Here is a 21,277-nt window from a genome sequence, read left to right on the forward strand (position 1 = left end):
TGAAAAGAAACATTTTTATAATTGACATAAGCTTTATATATATAGTATATAGTAATATAGTAATTACTTATATTATATCAAGTTATATCTAACAATGATAATCTTTCAATCAGGGAATCAGGGCCAGTCTGTATAGGTCGTGTACTTTCCCTATGTTGTTATCTGTTAACAATATCGCATTTACTAATGTATTATTTGCTAATGTATCAATAACGCACTGAACCAGTTAATGTCAAAATCAATGTAGCTGATACTGAATCCATTAGCAAGCTCAAATAGCTGAAAAAGTTTATCCGAAAAGTGTACATCAGTGTCTCTCGAAATGTTTCTAAAGACTATCGGACTGTTTATGGTAATATCTTTTTCGGCAATATTGGTAAGTTCTGCAGCGAACACTTTTCATTTCATAAAACTAATATATATTATATTTGAAGGCGACTAAAGTGATTTTCCAAACGGGAAATTGTACATTCAAACGCGATGTATTCTCCAATTTTTCAATGGAAATTATTAATAATAAGATTAAAATTGATATATATCTAGTAGGTGTACTGAAGGAAGGGCTTAAGGGTCATCTTGGTTTTGAAGTTCGCCAGTCCAAAAGCCCATCGTATCAGAGCGTCTTTCAGCATGATATCAACTACTGTGCTCTGCTCAAAGGCTCCCAAACCTCCATTTATAGTCGCTGGTTTAACAGCATGCTGAAATCCGGAAACTTTGCCCGAAGCTGTCCCATATATCCGGGCTATTACTATATAAAGGACTGGGAGTTAAAAGACGATCTGGTGCCAACTTTTTTGTTCTTCGGAGATTATCGAATTGCGGCTAGTTTCTACTATGGAAAATACTCGAAAAGAATTAAGCTTCTGGTGGAATGTTTAATAGAAGCGTTACTAGCTTAAACCTCTTCCTGTGTAATACAATTACTATGACCTATTGAAAATATAAAATCTAGAAAGGACATGTTCAGGTTCATTAGAGATGTGGTGAAGTTTTTTAAAATAAAAAACAAGTAATAAAGCTCTAGTCGAGACTGCTCAACTACGAGAACCCTGAACCCTTCGTGCAACTGATATTTCAATAATTATTCGCACATGCACACTCACACACGCACACAGACAGCCATACGCACGCAAGCATAAGCACGCATTGGCTGCAGTGGTGGCTTACTATGGAAATTTAATTGTTCAATAACTATTTTTATGGATGTACTTTCTTCATGAAACTTTTAGATTATGATTATAACATGGATATGCATGTATTTGCCAAAGCACAAGTGTCTAGTATTTGAACGGACGAATAGACGGACAAAGCTATATCGACTCAGCTCGTCGTCCTGATCAAGAATTTATATACATTATGGGGTCTGCGATGATTCCTTTTGCCTGTTACATACTTTTCACAAAACCATTATACCTTGATTTCCCATTTTCAATGGGAAATAAAAATAAATGGGAAATAATAATAAGAAATAATAAAAATAAATTTTTAAAATTTTAATAAATTCAGAGTTCATTAAAAGTTTACGAAGAACAATCAGGTTAAACCCACTCCAACTATTTACTCTATTTATTTCGTCAGAGTTTTTCTTCTAGGTATTTTTACTTTGTGTTTATTCTAAGTATTTCCCCTAGGTATTTGATGCTCAGCACTGCACGACTGACCCCCGCCAGGCCTGGGTGACTGAAGAAATGCTGCAGCTGCTGCCCTTTAAATAGGGCGACATTCACTCGGACCCTAAGTCGCTCTCAAATCTTGAGCCCGGCGTCAGGTAGGGATCGTTGCAGTCAAGTTCAAAGAGACCATTGCAATGGATGCTCTCTCTGCTGGTGCAGGCAGCATACATCGAATACTTTTGCATACTTATAGACAACTTAAATGATCTTCTGTTGTTATAATAATCATCGTTATAATCATTGATATAGTAATGATCCTTTGGTTAGGGGCAGTCGTTTGCAATATTATTGATCTCCACTGATTGATTATTGACTATTCAGCAATCAAAACTCTATGAATTTGTTAATCAGAATATAATATATACAACAGTATATTTTTATATACTACTCATATATTGCTCACCGACCACATACATATATTATCTAGTATAATTATGGTCAGTGACCCATTAAGGGTACTTTTTTTTTAACCTATACACCAGAAAATATTAAGTATAATTATTATAAAATTATTATATCTAATCATAAGCATCAGATATATATTTTCGTGTAATTGCGAGCATCGGCTATTATTAGTATTACATCTAACCATACAACACTTGAACTGGACATCTGAGCAAACTTCAACTTTGTATTGGGCTCGGTATTTTTTGGGTCGGGCAGTGAAAATTGCTTTTGAGAGATTGGTAAGGTCTTATGCGTACGTCTATTGCCATTTCTAAGACATGATGTTGCTCTTGGAATAAAACACGAGAAGCGCAAGATTCAGCATGCAGAGCGATATTAGGGCGACATAGCTGTTTGCAAAGTGAAACGGGTATTTAACGAAAACAATTTTTAAGTTGTAATACGAACTATAAGAGGTTACGAAAATAAAATTTTTATTTATAAGAGGTTTAATATTCTATGAGTTGCGAAAAAGACTAAGAACTAACGAGAGAAAATGTATGGAATTTTTTTCAAGAGAAAATATTATTTTTTCGATTTATTGCGACTGTAGTTACCTTTACATACATATGTCCCATCCCAATAGGATATGATTTGTGATCTTCATTCATATGGCAACTTCCGCAAATAATTTGTTGGATAGATAATGGTAGTTATAAACTAGAAATGCCCATAAAATTCGAGGTGCTGCGCAATAGCAAATACATATTTTTATGGCTACTGCGATGCGTTTAAGTACCGGCAATAGTGAGCAGTCAATTGCTCGAATCCAAGAGCTCAATACAACTGACAGTCCCATAAATCATACAAAATGCTCACGAAATCAAAGCGGCTGGCACTTCGCAGTCAGGCGCGCTTTTAAAATTCGCAAACTGTCAGAGGGAATACAATGGGCACGACGCGAGTCGAAACATTTCATTGCAAATATATTGAATATTAATTTTGTTGTGTCGCTGTCTATGCCGTGATGGCCCATTCGACGGGGCATTTTAATTCAATTTGTGAAATTTGCAAAAAATATGCTAAATTTGCGTGCTAAAAAATACGAACAATTTTATGACAGATGACATGATAGATATTCGGCGAGTGACAAACCCAGCTAATTCGAAAGCAATTGCGTTCACGTATTCGAAAACAGAGTTGCCCAGAAAATGTAATTATCGCAGATCTAGAAGGGAATTCGATTGGGTCTACAATTGGTTCCCTATGCAGACAGGAAAGCCCCTAATGTAAATGAAAATATCTGAACGATTTTCTTTGCGCTAGTCGGCAAATATATTGCTCGTTACTACATTTAGGAAGAAGAAAAAAACGGATAGATAAGTTGAAGAATACCATTGAAACATCGAAAGTGCTGGATAGATACGGAAATTGAATAGACTTCAGCTGTGGGGAAGGTGCCTAGGTCGTCTTGGGCAACATGGCGAATATGCCAGGCTTCAGATTGTTGACATCCTGGACAACAAACTCGCCGGAAATATGGTCGTTCATGAGGAGCGATCGCTTCTTGCTGGCATCCAGGAGGTGGGCCTCAAAGTGGATGTCGACTTCCAGTTCGGGCAGAATGGACGAAGTTGGGTCCTCTGGCCACCAGAACTTGTTGATGTAGTACGAGCCCTGTAATTTTCGATTAAAGCGTAAGTGACGAAATTTGTATCTTCCCTAGAAGACGCGAATGTAGATTGCACGAGGGCCAGAGCGCAAAGCGTGGGGGCACTCACCTTCGGTATCGGACAGGTGTCAATGATATTGCCGTATTCGCGCATAAAGCCGTGCACGAAGCGACCCACTGGCGACTGGTTGGCATAGTTCAGGATGCGGCAGACATTCAGGGTGGTGTTGAAGGTGGTTGTGTAGTACGGGTCCACTTTGTTAGTTATGCGCACCTCGAAGTGAATGTCCACGTCGTGCAGCGGTTGGTGCACCTCCATGGAGAAGTTCAGGTGCGGATCCGAGTTGTCGTAGAGGATCTTATGGCTGACCATTTTCTCCTCGCTCCACACCTTGATCTCCTTGAACTTGGGCCGCATCATTTTCTGGCCAATGCAATGGGAGCTGGTAAGGAATAGTCTGGAGGCGATTCACGAGCACTTACCTCGGCCAAGCTGCCGGAGCAGAGCGCCAGAAGGACTTGCACCACAAGCACACTGTTCATCCCCATGGTGATTTACTATGCCTGTCAGACCTCTGTGATGCTCCAGGTATTTATAGTGCCAGGTAATAATTAACAACGGTAATTTCGAATCGATGTCATCAAATCTAGGGTTTGAGTCTTAACGCCTGAGTGATTTGGAATAAAAGCATATTCAAAACCAATTAGCTGACGCTGCTTGCCATGACAATGAGGATTTCCATCTGATTCCGTAATGGCCAAACTCATTTGGTCTCCACTGATGCCTGACCGCCTAATACACCTATAATATGACTAATGGTTAATTGAATAAAATTGCCAGTTTATAATTGAACGAAGATGGGAACAGAGTTAATCCTACGATTTCTTGCATTGGCACTTACGCTAATACTAAGCCATCCTGTGGCTCATGGCTGGGTAAGCGTGAGACTTGGGGCTGAAACACTTAAGGCTGCTTACATGCTGTAAAGATCATGCGATCTGCCATCTTAATGAATTGTTTTTCTCTCGCAATCTCCTATTTCCAGCGCTCCTTCAAGATTGTATTTGTGCGCTTCGACTACGAATTCAATGCCAAGCTGGTGGATGTGAAAATAGAGTTGCAAAACAGTAGCAAAAGTGCGCTTACTGTCGTTGTCAACACCTTGGAGACAATCAACGGTGTGGACGTAACGGGCAGTGTTTTCTTGGAGACGGAGCCGGGCAACTATACTAGCTTCATCAGCAGGACTGTGGACCTGTGCAAGATGTTGAAGGACCGCAATGTGGATCCCCTGTCACGGTCCATATACCAAGACTTGCAGCGATATGGAAAGCTTTTCAAGGAATGTCCCATACAGAAGGGCACCTATACGCTGCAGGACTATGTTGTGGACGAGGAGCTGCTGCCCAGCTTTCTGCCAGAGACCAACTTCAAATTCAGCTTACGTCTATCGAAACCCAAGAATCAGATGATATTCAAGGGCTCGTTCTACGGACGCATCGACAAATCGAAGGGCTTCAACAATCTTAAGCTTTTTAGTATGGGCTAAGAGAGACATACATATGATTGAGCGCAAGGGAGACAGTGAGTGAGAGAGAGAAAAGGGTATGTGTGGGTGCGCTCTTATGTGCTAAACGCTCAATAAAGGTGTCTTGAATGCTATAAATTTGTCAACACTTCGTACTTCAATTTAAATTATAGTCATCATGCAATATGTGTACAATATCTCTCAGTTCTGCCCGAGCCCGAGACCGCGTCGCTATAGCTATCGCTATCGCTATTGCTATCTCTGTCTGCTGCTGAGTGCGCTGTTTGCCCGATTTTAGTATGCAAAATGGCTTTTGTCGCACAATTGACGTCATTGTCGGCTCTGAGGCGTCATCGTCATTGGGTAGTCGGACGCGTTGTCCTCACCAGCCAGTTCATCAGCCGAATGCTGAGTGCTGAATGCTGCGGGAACAGAGTCACCTCCGTTGTCACGTGTTTGCCTGCTCGACTGCGAAATTCGCATGTTTACCCGACGGTGACAAGCTGTCTGCAGGCAGCGAATTGATGACGCTGATAATAGCCACCGTCGACGGTAGACAATGAGGAAGACGAAGACGAGGGCGAGCGCGGAGGCGGAGACGTAGCCACGGGCCAAGACGGCAGTGATGATGTGCCCCGATGAGAAACAGACGACAATGATTTAGAGCGATTGTAGCAGCATGTGTGCCGAAGCTGGAGCTGGGAATGGGGATGGCGATGGGGCTGAAGCAGGGGACTTGAAGCACTCGTGTGTTGATTGGGCTGATATCGTTAGGAGCATATAAATTATAGGGTTAGCGGCATCTTGTTTTCTCTATAGATAGAGCCGACAAGATTTCTTATTAACTAATGCAGTTAGCCAGTATCTGATCTCGAGAGCTTCTCATTATTCATGCAGCATTACATGGTTGTTAGGCAGGCCACGTAATGGAGCCTACGAGCTAGATATAAAGAAATTCTCGTAAAGTTTGCCGACTCGATGCAAAACATAATAAAAGCTTGCGAATAGCTGACGGCATTTCCCTCTTTCTTTGCAAATTTGCTTTTTGCTTTTGCTGAATCCGCTTCAGAAAAGAAGCAGCAAGAGACCGCTGAGTGTGCCGCCTGGTGTCGAGGCGAGGGCGACAGAAGGGTTGCCTCGGCTAGGCTCTATAGTGTGCTGTAATTAAGGATGCGCTGCACATCGTTTTAAGCCAAAAGTCGTTGACAGCAGTAATGTCACGTTAAGTCTCGTGAGTCAGCAGCCGGCAGAGCGGAGAAATATATAAATCTATCTAAGCTCACGGGTAACCGTATAAAGACGGCCATAAATTGCTGCAAAGGCTTCGAAGAGTGCAATAACTTAGAAAATTACGAATTCCCATACAAACACGCGCACACACTAAATATATGTATATGTATATGTATATTATTTCTTTTATATAGCAAAGTCCATTTTAATTGCGATTGCGGGCTACAGTTGTCGAGGCCTTAACTTGAATAATGGATGGGCGGCATTTGCCTCTGATCCACAGTAATTCCCAGATCTACTTTGGCTGGACTTTTTTGTATCGTCTCGCAGTCAGCCTCAGGGGTTGGCTTCAAGTCTTATTACTATTTCAGTAGTTGGCATGCTTTGATCACGAAATGTGTAACACAATAGAGAAATAAATTCGTGGAGCTCTTCTACATATATGTATATGTATAAAGCAGAGCACTGGGGATATATATGTATATAAGAATATATTTCAATGATGATATGAACTTATTTTATTTTTCATTATTTATCAGTTCTACCTGTATCTGCCAGTATTTCAAACAAATATGTATATCTTAATTTCATGTAAATACATATGTATATAAATTTAAATATTTACATTTTTAGCATTTTATTTTCTACTCATCCTTGAAGTCCTCATTTAACACTGCGGCACAAGGAATTGGAAAAAAAAGTTTTAAATTATATAATTGGCTAACCAAATGATGTCATTTATATGCGGCTTAACTTGTCCAGATTAAATTTGTTATTTGAAAATGTTAATTTTGGATATACACCCAATAAATGACTGAAATCGATTCAGTAAGGGTATATATAGGTTTGGTGCAAATGTATGAGAAGTATTAAAATTAAATGTCGGATTTGTTGATTACAATAATATTAAGTTTGCTCCATTTTCTATAAAGATTTACTTATAGCACCAACAATTTCTTGATTCTACTCAGGGAAGAAAATTGAACAGGGTATCTATGAGTTGCACATTCTCGACTTGAACATTCTCAACTCGAAAGCGAAGAATCGACCAAACGACATATTATATAAGAATTGCTGTTGCAGGTCTTGCTGATCTATTTATTGAGACATAAATAGTCTTATAAATACACTGCCGAATCAGCATTAAAAGTGGAGCAGCTCGGTTCTCTATGACCATTAAATTCATCTCACATACGAGAAAGAGCGGCCTTTTCTGTAGTCGACTACGCAATGCTCTATTTGCATTATATAGAACGATTAAGAGATCGAACAGGAGTTAGAAATGCGATGCTTTAACATATTATGTCAGATGCCAGAGTTGAATGTAAGTCGATATATACAGAATCTTTTCATATTATCTTTTCAAATTTCGCTATGGTCTTCTGATCCCTAGAAATTGTTTGGCATTTGAAACGATGTTGAGCGAAACCAATATGCCCGGCTTTGATTGCGAGCAGGGCATCTGTGCCTGATCCGTCTATAAATGGCGATTAAATAAAATTCCCAATCGGAATTCCCAAATATAAATAATGTGAGCTTAAGCAAAAGCAAAACTAAATGGGGAATACTTAAGAGAACCGGATCAGAGGGACCCAGCTCGAAATTGATTTGTAAGCAAATAAGTGGGGGACCAGAATAAATTAAGTAAACAGCAAAATGTGGGTTATACATACAAATTGGGTGGACCCGAGATATTCCATCTGCATATATTCCCTACAAGGCACGTGACTGGCAGGGGCAGCACCTGTGGCTCAATGCAGTGACATTTACAATTACGCTTGCCACTAGCTGATTTATCGAGAGCCACGCCCCATTATGATGGGTTTATTGAACTGGCAATAGCAAGTGTTATGATTGGATCATAATTTTCAAATGATTGGCAAAACGCAGCTAGCCAATAGACGTTCTGAGTGTTTAGTTTCGGCTACACTTCTTCCATTTTAATGCGGATCTGATGCTGAAGAGCGTAACCTCGAGGCCCAACGTGGCTCTGGCTGTGGCAATGGCAATGGCTTGGCTCTCTTATCACTGCCCGGGTCTTTTTCATTTGCATACTGTTCAAGTTTTTCGGGCTTCTTTCGGCGTGTCGCTGACTGTATCTGCAGTTGAAATCGCAATCGCATTCACACGGCATGTGATGCTAGCATAATAATTTCTGTCACATAATTGAAGTGCTGGCAAATGCAAATGGCTGGGGGCGGGAAAAGCAATGAGAAAGGCGAAAGGGTGTTAGCTCTGTTTATGGTCAAACTCGTTCGCTGTACATCGACATTTACAGCTACAAACAATATGAGCCTCTCCTACAAATATACGCACATACATACATATATATATATATATATATATATATATATATGTATCTTATCGTGGCAGCTAGGGATAGACCACGAATTTTGATTCAAGAGACGGCAAAGAGTTCAATGGCTTTGCAAAGTTTCACTGAGGCAACATTAAAGTTTTTCTCATTCGGATTCCGCTCAAGTATGAAAATCCACTTACAAATATTATGTTAATTGGCACAAAAAGACAGTCGGAAAGTCAGAGAAATGAAATCTTATTACATCAGGCTGGCCAACAAAAAAGGATAAGCATAACCGGCAGACAATTGGCAAACAAACAAATTGCCAAAAATAACAGTTGGCAGTGAGAAAAATTCCAGCTACGGAATAAGCGAGTCGAAATTTTGATGAAATGAAATGTTGTCTTGTCTGTTGCTCTTTCCCCCAAAATCCCAGCCCAGCCCAGACCAGCCCATGTCAGGGAATGGCGCGCCTGGGCTTCCATCCGCCTTCCTTGGCTCGGCTCAATATTTGCACTGTGAGGCGTTGCCAGCTGCGAGCTAATTTTGACAGTCTTTGCTCTTGGAGACGGAGTCTAAGGTCGGGCGGGACTCGTAGCCTAGACTTGCACTCCACTTTGTACATTGCTTAAGACGTTTTGTATATTATTGGCTTGGCACTGCACTGCCAACAGATTCACAATCAGACTCATGGAGTGCTTGGTAAATACTTGTGGGCAAACTGTAATCAGTTTTTCGTAAAGTTTTTAATGCCATTTTGCATTTAAAATATGCTCGTATTTAAGTTAATTGAAAACTGTAGTTCTCCCTTTCCCTCTCTTTCTCTCTCTCTTTCTAACCCCAAAGAGAGCTCCCTTTCTGTATCTGTGGAAATCCTTGGAGAATTCATTTTAAAGACTTAATAACCTGAAAGCATTTGTGCATCAGGCAACACTTAAAATGCGCATAAAAATTCGCCCAGCATGCGAAAATTTATTTGTTCCTGTGAATTTGGCTGCCGGGCACCGAACTTATTGCAATTGCTACAAATTTTTACATAAATTTGCGCTATGACAAGCGGGGATAGCCCCGCCCAAGTCCTCAGGTACGGTGTTTCACCCTCGCTGAAGCTGCGTATTATGCAGGCCGTTAGCATTTCTTATTTTTTTCGACACCTTCAGTTTGGTTTTATGAGTTTTCGCATTTGTCTGCTTTGAAACGCCTTCGCTAGCTTTTACTCTGCCCTGCTCTGCTCTGCTCACTACCTTTTGAGCAATTTTTAAGCCGGAAATCCACTTTCAATTGTTCGGGGTGCCGCCATGGGCATTCCGTCGGTTTACATATTGCGCAGCTTCGTCCTGCGCTGTCTGTTGAAGTGTAAACATTTTGGAGGTAGGTGTAAATAGAATCTTGTAAAACGGCGCGGCTAACGGTGCGAGGAGTCGTGGCTTGGTTAGCTTTAGGCGGAAGTTGGTAAAATTCTTATTACGATGGGATTTCTTTGATTGTTTGACTTTCTTTTCAAGACGTTTGTTTACTTGGGATATTGTCAACAAATTACGCAAACAATTACTATAATCGTCGAGACAGGTAGATAAACCCTAATCACGCCTCTACGCAAGAATAATTTTAGTATCATGCTTCAATAAGCAATTCGAAAAACCAAACAAAAATTAACTATATGCGCGTCGATTAAATAGATTTATCTATGTTTTTTACTGTCCACAATACTCGTCATTCTCTCTCTCTCTTTCTTTTGTTATTCACAGAAATCGTTTTTCGTCGCAAATGTGCTCGTTAAAATTATTCTAATTTATAAAACACCTTATCTATGCACCCTCTGCACATAGAAAGTTAATTCCAAAAACAACAAGTCAATTACTTTTAGTAAATGAACAAAACTATAATTTCAAATGCAATAAAGGCCTATTCTGCATAGCCACTAGTATGCACTGCACCATGGGCGAAATGACTTCTTTTTGGTATACACTGGAGAGACATTAAATATAAAATATAATAAAAAAAAAATAATTAAAAAAAAGGTCTCTTTCGAAGAAACCGTTATTCGACATAGCAGAGCAAGGTTTCGATCCTCGGACCTCTGGGTTATGGGCCCAGCACGCTTCCACTGCGCCACTCTGCTGTTATGCTCGGTTTGGTCCGAAGCTAATGTGAACACATATGAAAAGTAGTTAGGTCCAAAGTTCAAACCTCGGTGGCACCCATTTATTTTAGTTTTAGTCTAAGCTGCAACTGTTAATTTCTTTTTTTTTTTTTTTAATACTAGTATACTAAATTACATTATTACTCATGTATTAATAATAATGTAATGCATATGTTTTTACAATATTCAAATACTTGACATGTTTACATATTATAAAAAATGTTGCATTCTTTTAGGCTCAGCAATAAATGATCACACAATAACATTATCGAACACTTAAATTTTTTGCGATCCTAAAAGTAGGCTAATAATTAATTATTTATAAATAATTTGTGGAAATTATTTTTTTTTCTATATTTTGATTTATTAAAGCCATACGGGGTAGTTTGGCTGACTTAGTTAGCAGTTGCAATGTTTACAAATATGTACACAATACAAAAATAATAAAAACTGATAGGTTTTCTTTTCTTTTCTTCATCTTCTTCTCCTATGGGGAGAACGGAGGATTAAATCCCTTGGCTGCCTTCTGTTGAGCCTCCTTGGAGTTCGATCCCACAAAGTATATATATTCTTGATCAGGGCGACGAGCTGAGTTGATTTGGCCCTGTCCGTCTGTCTGTCCGTCTGTACGTCTGTCCGTCCGTCCGTCTGTCCGTCTGTCCGTATGTATGAACGCGTCGATTTCAGAAGATATAAGAGCTAGAGACTTCAAATTTTTAATGTATGCTTATATGCAATTTATACAATTTCGGTTTTTGTTAAAATTTACCCCCCACCTCTAAATTCATCCCCTCACCGTCACTTTTGTAAAAAGCGTATTTCAAATACTAGAGACTTGTGCTTTGGCAATTACATGCATATCCATGTCATAATCATAATCTGAAAGTTTCATGAAGATCGTACGTCCACAAAAAAGTTATTAAGCAATTAAGTTCTCATAGTAAGCGCACACTGCAGCCCATGCATGTTAGCATATTTGCTAGCCGATTTTTGTGCCGCTCCAACCGGTCATTGTACCGACACGAGTGCTGATTTATTGTATCAAACAGGGAAAATTGATTAGCGATATTTGTAAATATATATTTGTAAGTCCTCCTGAATACATCAGAAGGTTAGGCTCTATATAATATAATCTAACTGTACTCAGGTACTATACTTGCATTGTACAGATTCAGCGCTTAATATAAATATAACACAAAATTGAGTCAATTTAAAAAAAAAAAAAGGGAAAATTGATGTTAGTAATATACTAATTTAATGTAATTAATTTTATTCTATGTGTTTATAGAAAATGTTAAATTTTAAAATATATTATATCTTTTTATATTTTTATAAAAATGTACAAGGATTTATAACCCTATTATTACCTAATAAAATTTAAAATTCAATTTACATAATTCTCAGTTCTCACAAACCGAGTGAGGTTTGGCCCTAATTTTATGTATATAAATATGTTGTTAAACTACTATATCTGATTGTATCGTTTCTACACTCAATAAAAAAAAAAAAAAAAAGTATATAATTTATTTCCACAAAAAATTTCATAATATACATGTCATATATATATACATAGAATAATGAGCTTCGGAGAATAAGCTCACATGAAATTCCGCTCACATAGCAGAGCAAGGTTTCGATCCTCGGACCTCTGGGTTATGGGCCCAGCACGCTTCCACTGCGCCACTCTGCTTGCTGCAAAAATCATGCCAAATTGCTTATTTCAATTAGACCGAAAGACAAAAGTTTAATGCAAATTTTTTAAAGAATGGTATATTTATAATAATATGTATATTAATATATTTTGTTATTTGTATATATTTATATATTTAAAAAATCTGTTTGTTTTGCTTATAAAATACCTCATATCTATGTACATATGTATATGCATATATCATTTGTGTGCAATGCCACCGAATCAGCCCATGATTATTCGAGGAGAGTTTCGTTTGCACTCCACAGTTCGTACAAAATGGGGCTACAAGACTCCAGAGATGTCTCATGGAGCTGCATTACAGCATCTGCCCATGTCTGACCGCCGCCACTGTCGATTGCAGCATGTAATTTTTCTAGGGGTAGGTGAAAAAGGCGTCTGCCATGTGTGCGGTGTCTATTTAATTACAATTGTCGCCGCAATCCGTGTCCATGTGCGAGGCGATGCGATGCGATGCGAGGCAATGCGATACGATGCGATGCAATGTTGCAGGAACAGCGGCAACAAAATCGCTGCAATTAACGCGAGTGCAACTGGGGACCGAGTGGCGGACAGTTGGGAGTTTGCTGTCCGGCGAGACCTTTTTCGATGTGCGAGGCCCATTTTGTGCGATTATTTTACGCTCAATTATTGTTAAATATTTTACAAAATGCGTATACTTATACTCACGCATCCCACGAATGCCGCTGCCATTGCGAATTGCAAATTGGCCGGGATCGCCGTGGTGTCATGTCCATGTCCTGCTCCCGGGGTTGTCCTAATGAGATTGCAATTATTTGGCCATAAATTTTTATTATTTCGGCTTTAAAGTTCATGAACTTTTATCGGGCAATTGCTTGTGCGTGTATGTGTGTGTGTGTGGCTTTGTGTTTGTAATCCACAAAAATGCATTTACCGTTTTGCAATGACATGATTTAATTTGAAATTATTTTGTAATTAATTGGACCATAACGTTGAGTGGACAATATAATTAAATACATAATTAATGGTCGTGGGTCCAAAAAGGCACTGATCTAATTATGCGCATCCATAGGTATTTTGCAGATAATATACATACATATTTCGGAGTCATCACTCATTATTACTATAACGTCAAAAAGAGATATCACTCGACCAACCACAAAAGATACTAAAATGTAATTGATAGTTATATATATATATTTCAATATATTTTCAGGTTGCTTACTCGAAACCGAACTCCTAGGAGGCTGAACGGAAGGGATCTAATTCTCCGATCTCCTGTTATGATGGTCAACAGAAGTTGACGCACAGCTGCCATCATATATCATTTTGTTATATTCTTGTAAATATTATAAATATTAGTGACAGCTAACACAAGGTAGCCGGCGCGCCCAAATGGGCAGAATAATTACACAATAAGCTCACAAAGGGGTAACTGGAGTACCTCGTATAGCTTCAATAAACATTAATCAATATTATTATATTTCCATAGATGCCAATGCCAATCCACCTTCTTTGGATACCAGTGGCATTATGTTCGTTGCAGTAAGAACAAGACCAAGTGTTCTCCTGTTAGATATCAGAATTTTAGAGATGGTGCAACTACCTTTAGTTTGGTCTTTGAAAAAAAAAAAAAAAACAAGTAAGAAAGCTCTAGTCGAGACTGCTCGACTACGAGATCCCCTGAACCCTTGGAGCAATAGATATTTCAATACTTTTTCGCGACTTTCAGCTTACACAAGAAACACGCACACACACACACACACACGTACGTACGCACAGACAGGTAAACATACACACACACGCATAAAGACACACATACACACACACACGCATACAGACACAAACGCATACACACACACACACACATACAAGCAACCACGCATAAACACGCATGGGCTGCAGTGTGCGCTTACTATGAGAACTTAATTGTTTAATAACTTTTTTTATGGACGTACGATCTTCATGAAACTTTTAGATTATGATTATAACATGAATATGCATGTAATTGCCAAAGCACAAGTCTCTAGTATTTGAAATACGCTTTTTACAAAAGTGAGGGTGAGGGGGTGAATTTAGAGGTGGGGGTAAATTTTAATAAAAACCGAAATTGTATAAATTGCATATAAGCATACATTAAAAATTTGGAGACTCTAGCAATAAAGGTGTAGAAGATATAATTTTATAACTGGGTTTCGATAAGGTTTTTTATCGATAAAAAAAGATCGGGATGAGTTATCGATTTTTAATGATAAACTTGATATGCGCGCTGTAATTACGGACATTTTAAAAAAAATTTGAAGTCTCTAGCTCTTATATCTTCTGAAATCGACGCGTTCATACATACGGACAGACGGACAGACGGACAGACGGACAGACAGACGGACAGGGCCAAATCAACTCAGCTCGTCACCCTGATCAAGAATATATATACTTTGTGGGGTCTGCCACGCCTCCTTCTCCCTGTTACATACATTTCAACAAAACCATTATACCCTGATTTCCCATTGAAAATGGGTTCAGGGTATAAAAATGCGACACGTGTAAAATCTATATTGAACTCTTTCAACGTAGGCAACCTCTGCAAATATTAAACAGCATTGACAGTGAATACTGAAGTACTTTTCACTACGCTTTGGCCCGACAGCCCATGCAAAAACACGTACAGAAACATTCTGCTCGTACTGTATGTCGCATATACTCTTGATCGATGAAAAACATTTCCACTAGCTTGGGCGACGGCATTGCGATTCTTTCATTGGGTTCGTAACCTTAACCTTCATATAGGTATTTGCTTTTTTATTGAGATTATTTCATATCGATCTCGGCAAGCAGGTAACAGCCAGATCACCTGTTCTTATGAGTATATTTTGATGTCTTTGTGAAGCTAGCTGAATTTGAATTTTGTAACTGTTCCTAAATGTGTTTACGTTCTCAGGCTGAAAATACGTTGCATTATCTGGGTTTGCTAATGTGGGCATGTGGTATGACGCACAAAGGAAATCTTTTAACTTGTAAGTTAAAAGTCCTATGTTCATCATATTGTCCCTCCTAATTCAACTAATAGCCAGTCGATTTTCATTATAATCACGATTTAAATATGGCAAGCTTTAATGCAAAATAAAAGTTCTAAAAGATTTCCCTCGATAGTCCTTATCAGGCTTACAGTCTATGCATAAAAATATAGATACAACGCCTAAAGAGTATAAGGACTATTTTGCAGTCAAAACGGATTTTTTCACTTATTTGGCTTTGGTTTTCGCAAACTTTTTTCAGCCGTCTGCCTTTTCGCATATTCGCCTCATTGTTTACATGTGTACAAGAGGACTCTGAATTCATGGAGATCACGCACAGAGTTTGTCTCTTTGGTATTTAGGAACGGTTCGAATGGAACGGCTGATGTTATTTTTATACACTGAACCCATTGAAAATGGGAAATCAGGGTATAATGGGTTTGTTAAAAGTATGTAACAGGCAGAAGGAGGCGTGGCAGACCCCACAAAGTATATATATTCTTGATCAGGACGACGAGCTAAGTCGATTTGGCCCTGTCCGTCTGTCTGTCCGTCCGTCCGTCCGTCCGTCCGTCCGTCCGTCCGTATGTATGAACGCGTCGATTTCAGAAGATATAAGAGCTAGAGACTTGAATTTTTTTTTCCTAGGTCCGTGTATATCTCGCGCATATCAAGTTTTTCTTTATATATCGATAACTACTCCCGATATTTTATTATCGATCAAAAACCTTATCGAAAGCAAGTTATATCTCCTACACCTTTAGAGCTAGAGCTTGCAAATTTTAAAAGTAGACTTATATGTATTTTATATAATTTCGATTTTTGTTGTAATTTACCCCCCACCCCTATATCCACCCCCTCACCCTCACCTTTGTAAAAGGCGTATTTCAAGTACTAGAGACATGTGCTTTGGAATGTACATACATTTTCACTATATAATTACGCCCTAAAACTTTCATTAAGATTGTACTTATAGAAATTAAATTATTCAACAAATAAATTCTTATAAAATTACCTACACTACAGCGCTGCCCAAGCGCAGTTAGCAGAGCGCATTCTAATACGTGTGTGTGTATGTATGTGTGTCGAAAAGAAGTGCAGACTGATTAGAATATCAGATTAGAGGATTCAGGGTATCTCCTAGTCGAGCAGTCTCGACTAGAGTCTTCTTACTTGTTATAATCTGATGTACAATTTATACTCACATATGTAGGTATATATGAAATACATTATGGATTATTTGATTAGTTCGGGGTAAAAAATCAATAACCTTGATAACTTCATCAGCTATAAGTCTTGTTAAATCTTCTTAAATTCTATGCTACTGATTGATATTAAAGTTTATTCATACAAGCTTTCTTTTATTTATATGTGAAGGAAGGAAACGAGTCGCAACTTAAATTTAAAATTATTGCTGGGCATTTGTAATGGTCGCAACTGCGTCAAATGTTTTAATTGCGGTGCTGGTAAAACAACAACAACAACAACAACAACAAGCGCCATGGCCGCGGCAACAGCGTGAGCATCTACATCAGCAGCCGCTGCATTCACAAATTATTGGCAGACTTCAAAAAGGCAATGCGCAAAAAAAAGGACAATGCGCAAAACAAAAACAATCTGACAGAACTTGCCGACTACAAGATACCCAGACTTCGTAGTGCATATACATAATTTTAAAATGATTTGTATTATTTGTGTTTTTAATAAGCATATTCCGGTATTACTAAGAATACTCGAGTCTTAGCCTCGTGTGACAGTTGTTGGGAATTATATTTCTACAAAGATTATGACGTGCTTAACTCTGAAACCAGAAGTAGGAGAAGACTCGCCGTCGGAGAGCAAAAGTGTTACAGAGTCTCAAACTTTTGACAGCTCCATCCTTATTCTTTCATACGGGCTGTTAATTACTTATTATTTGGCTTAGCCACCTTTTGCTTTTTTTTTTATTGCTACAGGGTATGAAATATATATAAATCTACACATTTTTGGAGTTTGGGCATGTTTGCGGCAATTAATTTAAACACACGACTTTGGCTTTGCAATGTTTGCGGTTAACCTTCGCCAACACCCAACTTCCACAGTTTTGCAATTCTGCTTCCATGATTATAGCTCAATTGCAATATCCCCTGAATCCATGTTAAACTACAAATTCATTGTAATATAAAACTTTTTTTTTTTTTTTTTGAATGAAATAATAAAATAAACTAACCAATTCGATATGTACTGAAATTTTCAAATAATTCTCTTTTTCGCTTAATTTCTGCATACACAAGAAACAATACACACACATGCGCACGCACGCCTAAGCATGCGTTCTGCTAACTACGCAGCGACTGAAATAATGTGAAAGTATCTGCAGAAATGAAAGAAAATGTGAGGTTAGAAGAATATAATCATTGAAGAATTTTCAATACGTCATTAAGTCATGTGAAATAATTTGTGTACTTATCATATAATCAGAAAACCTAAATATGTATGTATGTATATATTTTTGGTTTAATTCCGTTTTTGAATACTTAAAATTTGATATCAAAATCAGTCAAGATTTTTTGAAAGCCGTTATACAACGATAATAAATGCAACAGATAATTAATCAATATAACATAATTTTATGAAGATCTAGACAACCAGAGACACCTTCCTTCCGTATGCTACCCATTTTCCAATATTGAAATAATTGGATTTAGTCGTATATCATGTCAGTCTTCATTGAGTCGCCTCGGCGACTTGAGCGACTCATATATGATTGTTGCATCTCATGATACGAATGGCAGCTGGAAGATAAAAAGGAATTTCCTAGCTTGGTCTCTAGTTCCTCCTGGGCGGAAACATGTGAGCAGCTCCTGGCAATCTTATAGAGATTCTCGTACTTTTGCTGCAAGGTGAGTAAGCTCGATTTGCCAGGTCCTTCATAGAAGTCCTTGGCCGTGAATTTGCAAAAGTCGATTAGCCCCAGTAACTCAGAAATATACTCCCTATTCATTTTTCCCTTCCCTTCGATTGCCGGAGTAGCGACCAGTCCATTAGTATCTGTTTTCTCATCTTCACTTTCAGTGTCTATAGCAGCAGTATCATGTTCACTTTCAGTGTCTGTAGCAGCAGTATCAGGACCATCCAGATCGTTATACTTTATGTACATTTCAATCAAGTTGAAGCGCTCTGGCTCACTGAGTCTGCTCTCGACCACCTCAATATAGCTTTTGAACACATCTGTGCTAAACTGGTATATGGCCGAGTGGTTGAGCACCCTCTTGGCGTGATTCTTGAGGTCACGAGAGACATGGTCGATCAGCAACGAGTAATTCAGTGTGTGCGCGCACTGGAAAAGACGCAGAAGCTCGTCTGTGTCGAACATTTCCTTGCGGTATAGTAGATGTCGCACACAGTCCTCCTTGATGGACTCTACCAGGTACTTGTTGCCGAACTCTGCTAGTTTCACAAGTGTGTCAAAGTCGTATACTTCAAGCCTCTCGTCATCGTAGCCGTAAACATATTCACGAAACTTCTCAAACACTTTTGGCTCCACGTCGTTCAGCTTCACCTCCCCGCTGCTGGACTCATTGTAGTTGCCATAGAGCATGCGATCGAACACCTCAGAGGCGCAGCTAAAGATCAGCTTGTGGCACTGAAATACCTTACTTCCTTCTGCAGTTTCGATAATAAATTTGCAGTCTGCATGGCGATTGGTACGCAAAATGTCGGCCAAGGAATCACGCATCCTGCAGTTGGCGAAAATAAAAATAAAAATTGGTTCATGATACATCTAAAGTACTTACCATGTAGTAATCATTATTTCAAAATATTTCAGGTTGTCTTGGAAAAAGAATAAAAGTAGATTTTTCAGATATCTCAAATAATTCCCCCGATGTCAACAAAATAATTTAATTTGGTCAATTTAGAAATGTTTGCTTTGTTTTTAGAAACTATTATTTATAGAAAACTTGTGCTTCGGCAAATATACACATATGAATAATGCATTTTTGTGATGTTCTGAAAGTTTTATCTTTATAGTCCCATTACAAGAGGATTTATTCAATAATTAATGTACTGTAAAATACCTCAAATTGCAGCTCTGTTAATAGAGCGCGTGATTAAGCGTGTATGCTTATGTGTGTGGGTGTGTGTGTGTTTGTGTAAGTGCAAGTGTTGTTTGTCATATGTATTTGCTTGTATTTTATAAGTTGTTAGTCATTAGTTGTTTAGTCATTACCATTCAGGATTATTCGATTTTATCAGGGACCGCAAATAGGAGTTATCAATGTAAAAAATTTGAGGCTCAAAAGAAGCCCCAAAAAGGGAGAGGAAATTACACAAAAGTTATTTTTTTTACCGCAAATTCAATAAGAGGATAAACTTTTATTAGCAATTTGTTGTAAAAAAATTATTTTTAATCATTATAAATAATTTATATGATAAAAATCAAAAATAATTATTACAGATCAATTTTTTTTTTATAAAAATCAAATCATAACTCTTATTTTCAATATTTATAATAAAAATTAAAAATAAGAATTATGGCTTAACTTTTATAAAAAAAAAAAAAGAAATAAAAATTGAATTCAAATATCTCTTGAACTAAAGGAGCTAGATCATATAGTTTTGTATATATATGATCTACGCATTAATACCTTTCATTTGATATATAATATGTACATATGTTTGTACATATACATATATATTAATTTAGATGCATAGGCACTTGCCCATTGCACTTGCCCTGTGCACTTGCCAGTACCTATTCATTACCTGCTGTATGCGCAAAAGAGTGAAAGAGATAGATTGAACTAAAGCATAATGACACACGCACAGTGAGTATCTATCGGTCAATGTAGCACATGCTCATTTTGAACGCTTATTTGAGTTCCATTAAGGTTGCGTCTAACGCAAGGAGGAAGAGGACTAATGTTCTTAAATCTAAATAAATAGTAAACTCATATAGAGTTACGTCTATGGGTACAGGAGAACGTGAGAATAATACATATATATACATTACATTATACATTGTACTCACTATCAGTTACCATGTGGCAGAAAGAAAATAAACTGTAGATCGAGCTATTTACTGTAGTTGATTATCTAGGATATTATTTGCCTTATAGTACTCGACATTTTAGCAGAACTTAAGGGCTAAGGACCAGGCTTTGATTGAAACCTAAAATGGGATTCCAATTGCACTTTTAGAATGGCGCAATAAGTAAGTTTCGATTCAATAGTACATCCATGTGATAGCATAATGTATTTACAAATGTTTCAATACATCAAGTTCAAGCCCGAGCAGAAAATAGAAATTTTTCGAGAGCAAGCGGATCGATGTTAACATCGATGATAGAGAATTAATTAATTGCTTGATTGTGATGTCGCAATGCAAACGGTAACCAAGCCAGTGACAACATTTTGCGTACACTTGCGAATTTTTATTGGCATCGGCTTGTTTCCCCAGCGAGAAACAAGAAAATACAAGAAACCCGATGATGAAATAATGGTGCCAACTGAACTAAACTGAACAGCGTCTGTTCTCTCTTGTGAGCACTTCGGCCAGTTGTCGAGTCGAAGACATTGCGTAATTCCGCAAGCCGCTCAAATCAAGTTTTTCATAGGCCGCTGCGACGAAAGTGAGACACAATATTTTTGAAATCTGCTAAACATTTTCCACGC

At 38.2% G+C, this 21,277-nt stretch overlaps 4 protein-coding genes, 1 long non-coding RNA gene and 2 other non-coding genes across 7 annotated transcripts; 2 read left to right on the forward strand and 5 right to left on the reverse strand.

Moving 5' to 3' along the window:
- Positions 1 to 322: 322 nt before the first annotated feature.
- On the forward strand, positions 323 to 905 carry LOC6583525. The gene is made up of 2 exons (XM_002009157.3): positions 323 to 376; positions 435 to 905. The coding sequence occupies exons 1-2, from the start codon at positions 323 to 325 to the stop codon at positions 900 to 902; spliced, it is 522 nt and encodes a 173-aa protein (XP_002009193.2). The 3' UTR covers positions 903 to 905.
- Positions 906 to 3,380: 2,475 nt separating this feature from the next.
- LOC6583526 lies at positions 3,381 to 4,324 on the reverse strand. The gene is made up of 3 exons (XM_002009158.3): positions 4,219 to 4,324; positions 3,845 to 4,159; positions 3,381 to 3,740 (listed from the first exon to the last, which is right to left on the reverse strand). Exons 1-3 carry the CDS (start codon positions 4,282 to 4,284, stop codon positions 3,525 to 3,527), a joined length of 597 nt encoding a protein of 198 aa, XP_002009194.1. The 5' UTR covers positions 4,285 to 4,324; the 3' UTR covers positions 3,381 to 3,524.
- Positions 4,325 to 4,427: 103 nt separating this feature from the next.
- Positions 4,428 to 5,389, forward strand: LOC6583527. The gene is made up of 2 exons (XM_032731077.2): positions 4,428 to 4,671; positions 4,782 to 5,389. The coding sequence occupies exons 1-2, from the start codon at positions 4,594 to 4,596 to the stop codon at positions 5,283 to 5,285; spliced, it is 582 nt and encodes a 193-aa protein (XP_032586968.1). The 5' UTR covers positions 4,428 to 4,593; the 3' UTR covers positions 5,286 to 5,389.
- Positions 5,390 to 10,843: 5,454 nt separating this feature from the next.
- On the reverse strand, positions 10,844 to 10,915 carry Trnam-cau. Its single transcript has one exon. It is a non-coding gene; the product is annotated as a tRNA-Met (tRNA).
- Positions 10,916 to 12,554: 1,639 nt separating this feature from the next.
- On the reverse strand, positions 12,555 to 12,626 carry Trnam-cau. Its single transcript has one exon. It is a non-coding gene; the product is annotated as a tRNA-Met (tRNA).
- Positions 12,627 to 13,537: 911 nt separating this feature from the next.
- LOC122757592 lies at positions 13,538 to 13,986 on the reverse strand. The gene is made up of 2 exons (XR_006357689.1): positions 13,834 to 13,986; positions 13,538 to 13,776 (listed from the first exon to the last, which is right to left on the reverse strand). It is a non-coding gene; the product is annotated as an uncharacterized LOC122757592 (long non-coding RNA).
- A 4,110-nt stretch (positions 13,987 to 18,096) lies between these two features.
- Positions 18,097 to 19,522, reverse strand: LOC6583530. Its single transcript, XM_002009160.4, has 2 exons — positions 19,399 to 19,522; positions 18,097 to 19,341 (listed from the first exon to the last, which is right to left on the reverse strand). Exons 1-2 carry the CDS (start codon positions 19,410 to 19,412, stop codon positions 18,306 to 18,308), a joined length of 1,050 nt encoding a protein of 349 aa, XP_002009196.1. The 5' UTR covers positions 19,413 to 19,522; the 3' UTR covers positions 18,097 to 18,305.
- Between the last annotated feature and the right edge of the window lie 1,755 nt (positions 19,523 to 21,277).

This window comes from Drosophila mojavensis, unplaced genomic scaffold (genome assembly GCF_018153725.1).
Source record: "Drosophila mojavensis isolate 15081-1352.22 unplaced genomic scaffold, ASM1815372v1 contig_74, whole genome shotgun sequence".
Classification (NCBI taxonomy): Eukaryota; Metazoa; Arthropoda; class Insecta; order Diptera; family Drosophilidae; genus Drosophila; species Drosophila mojavensis.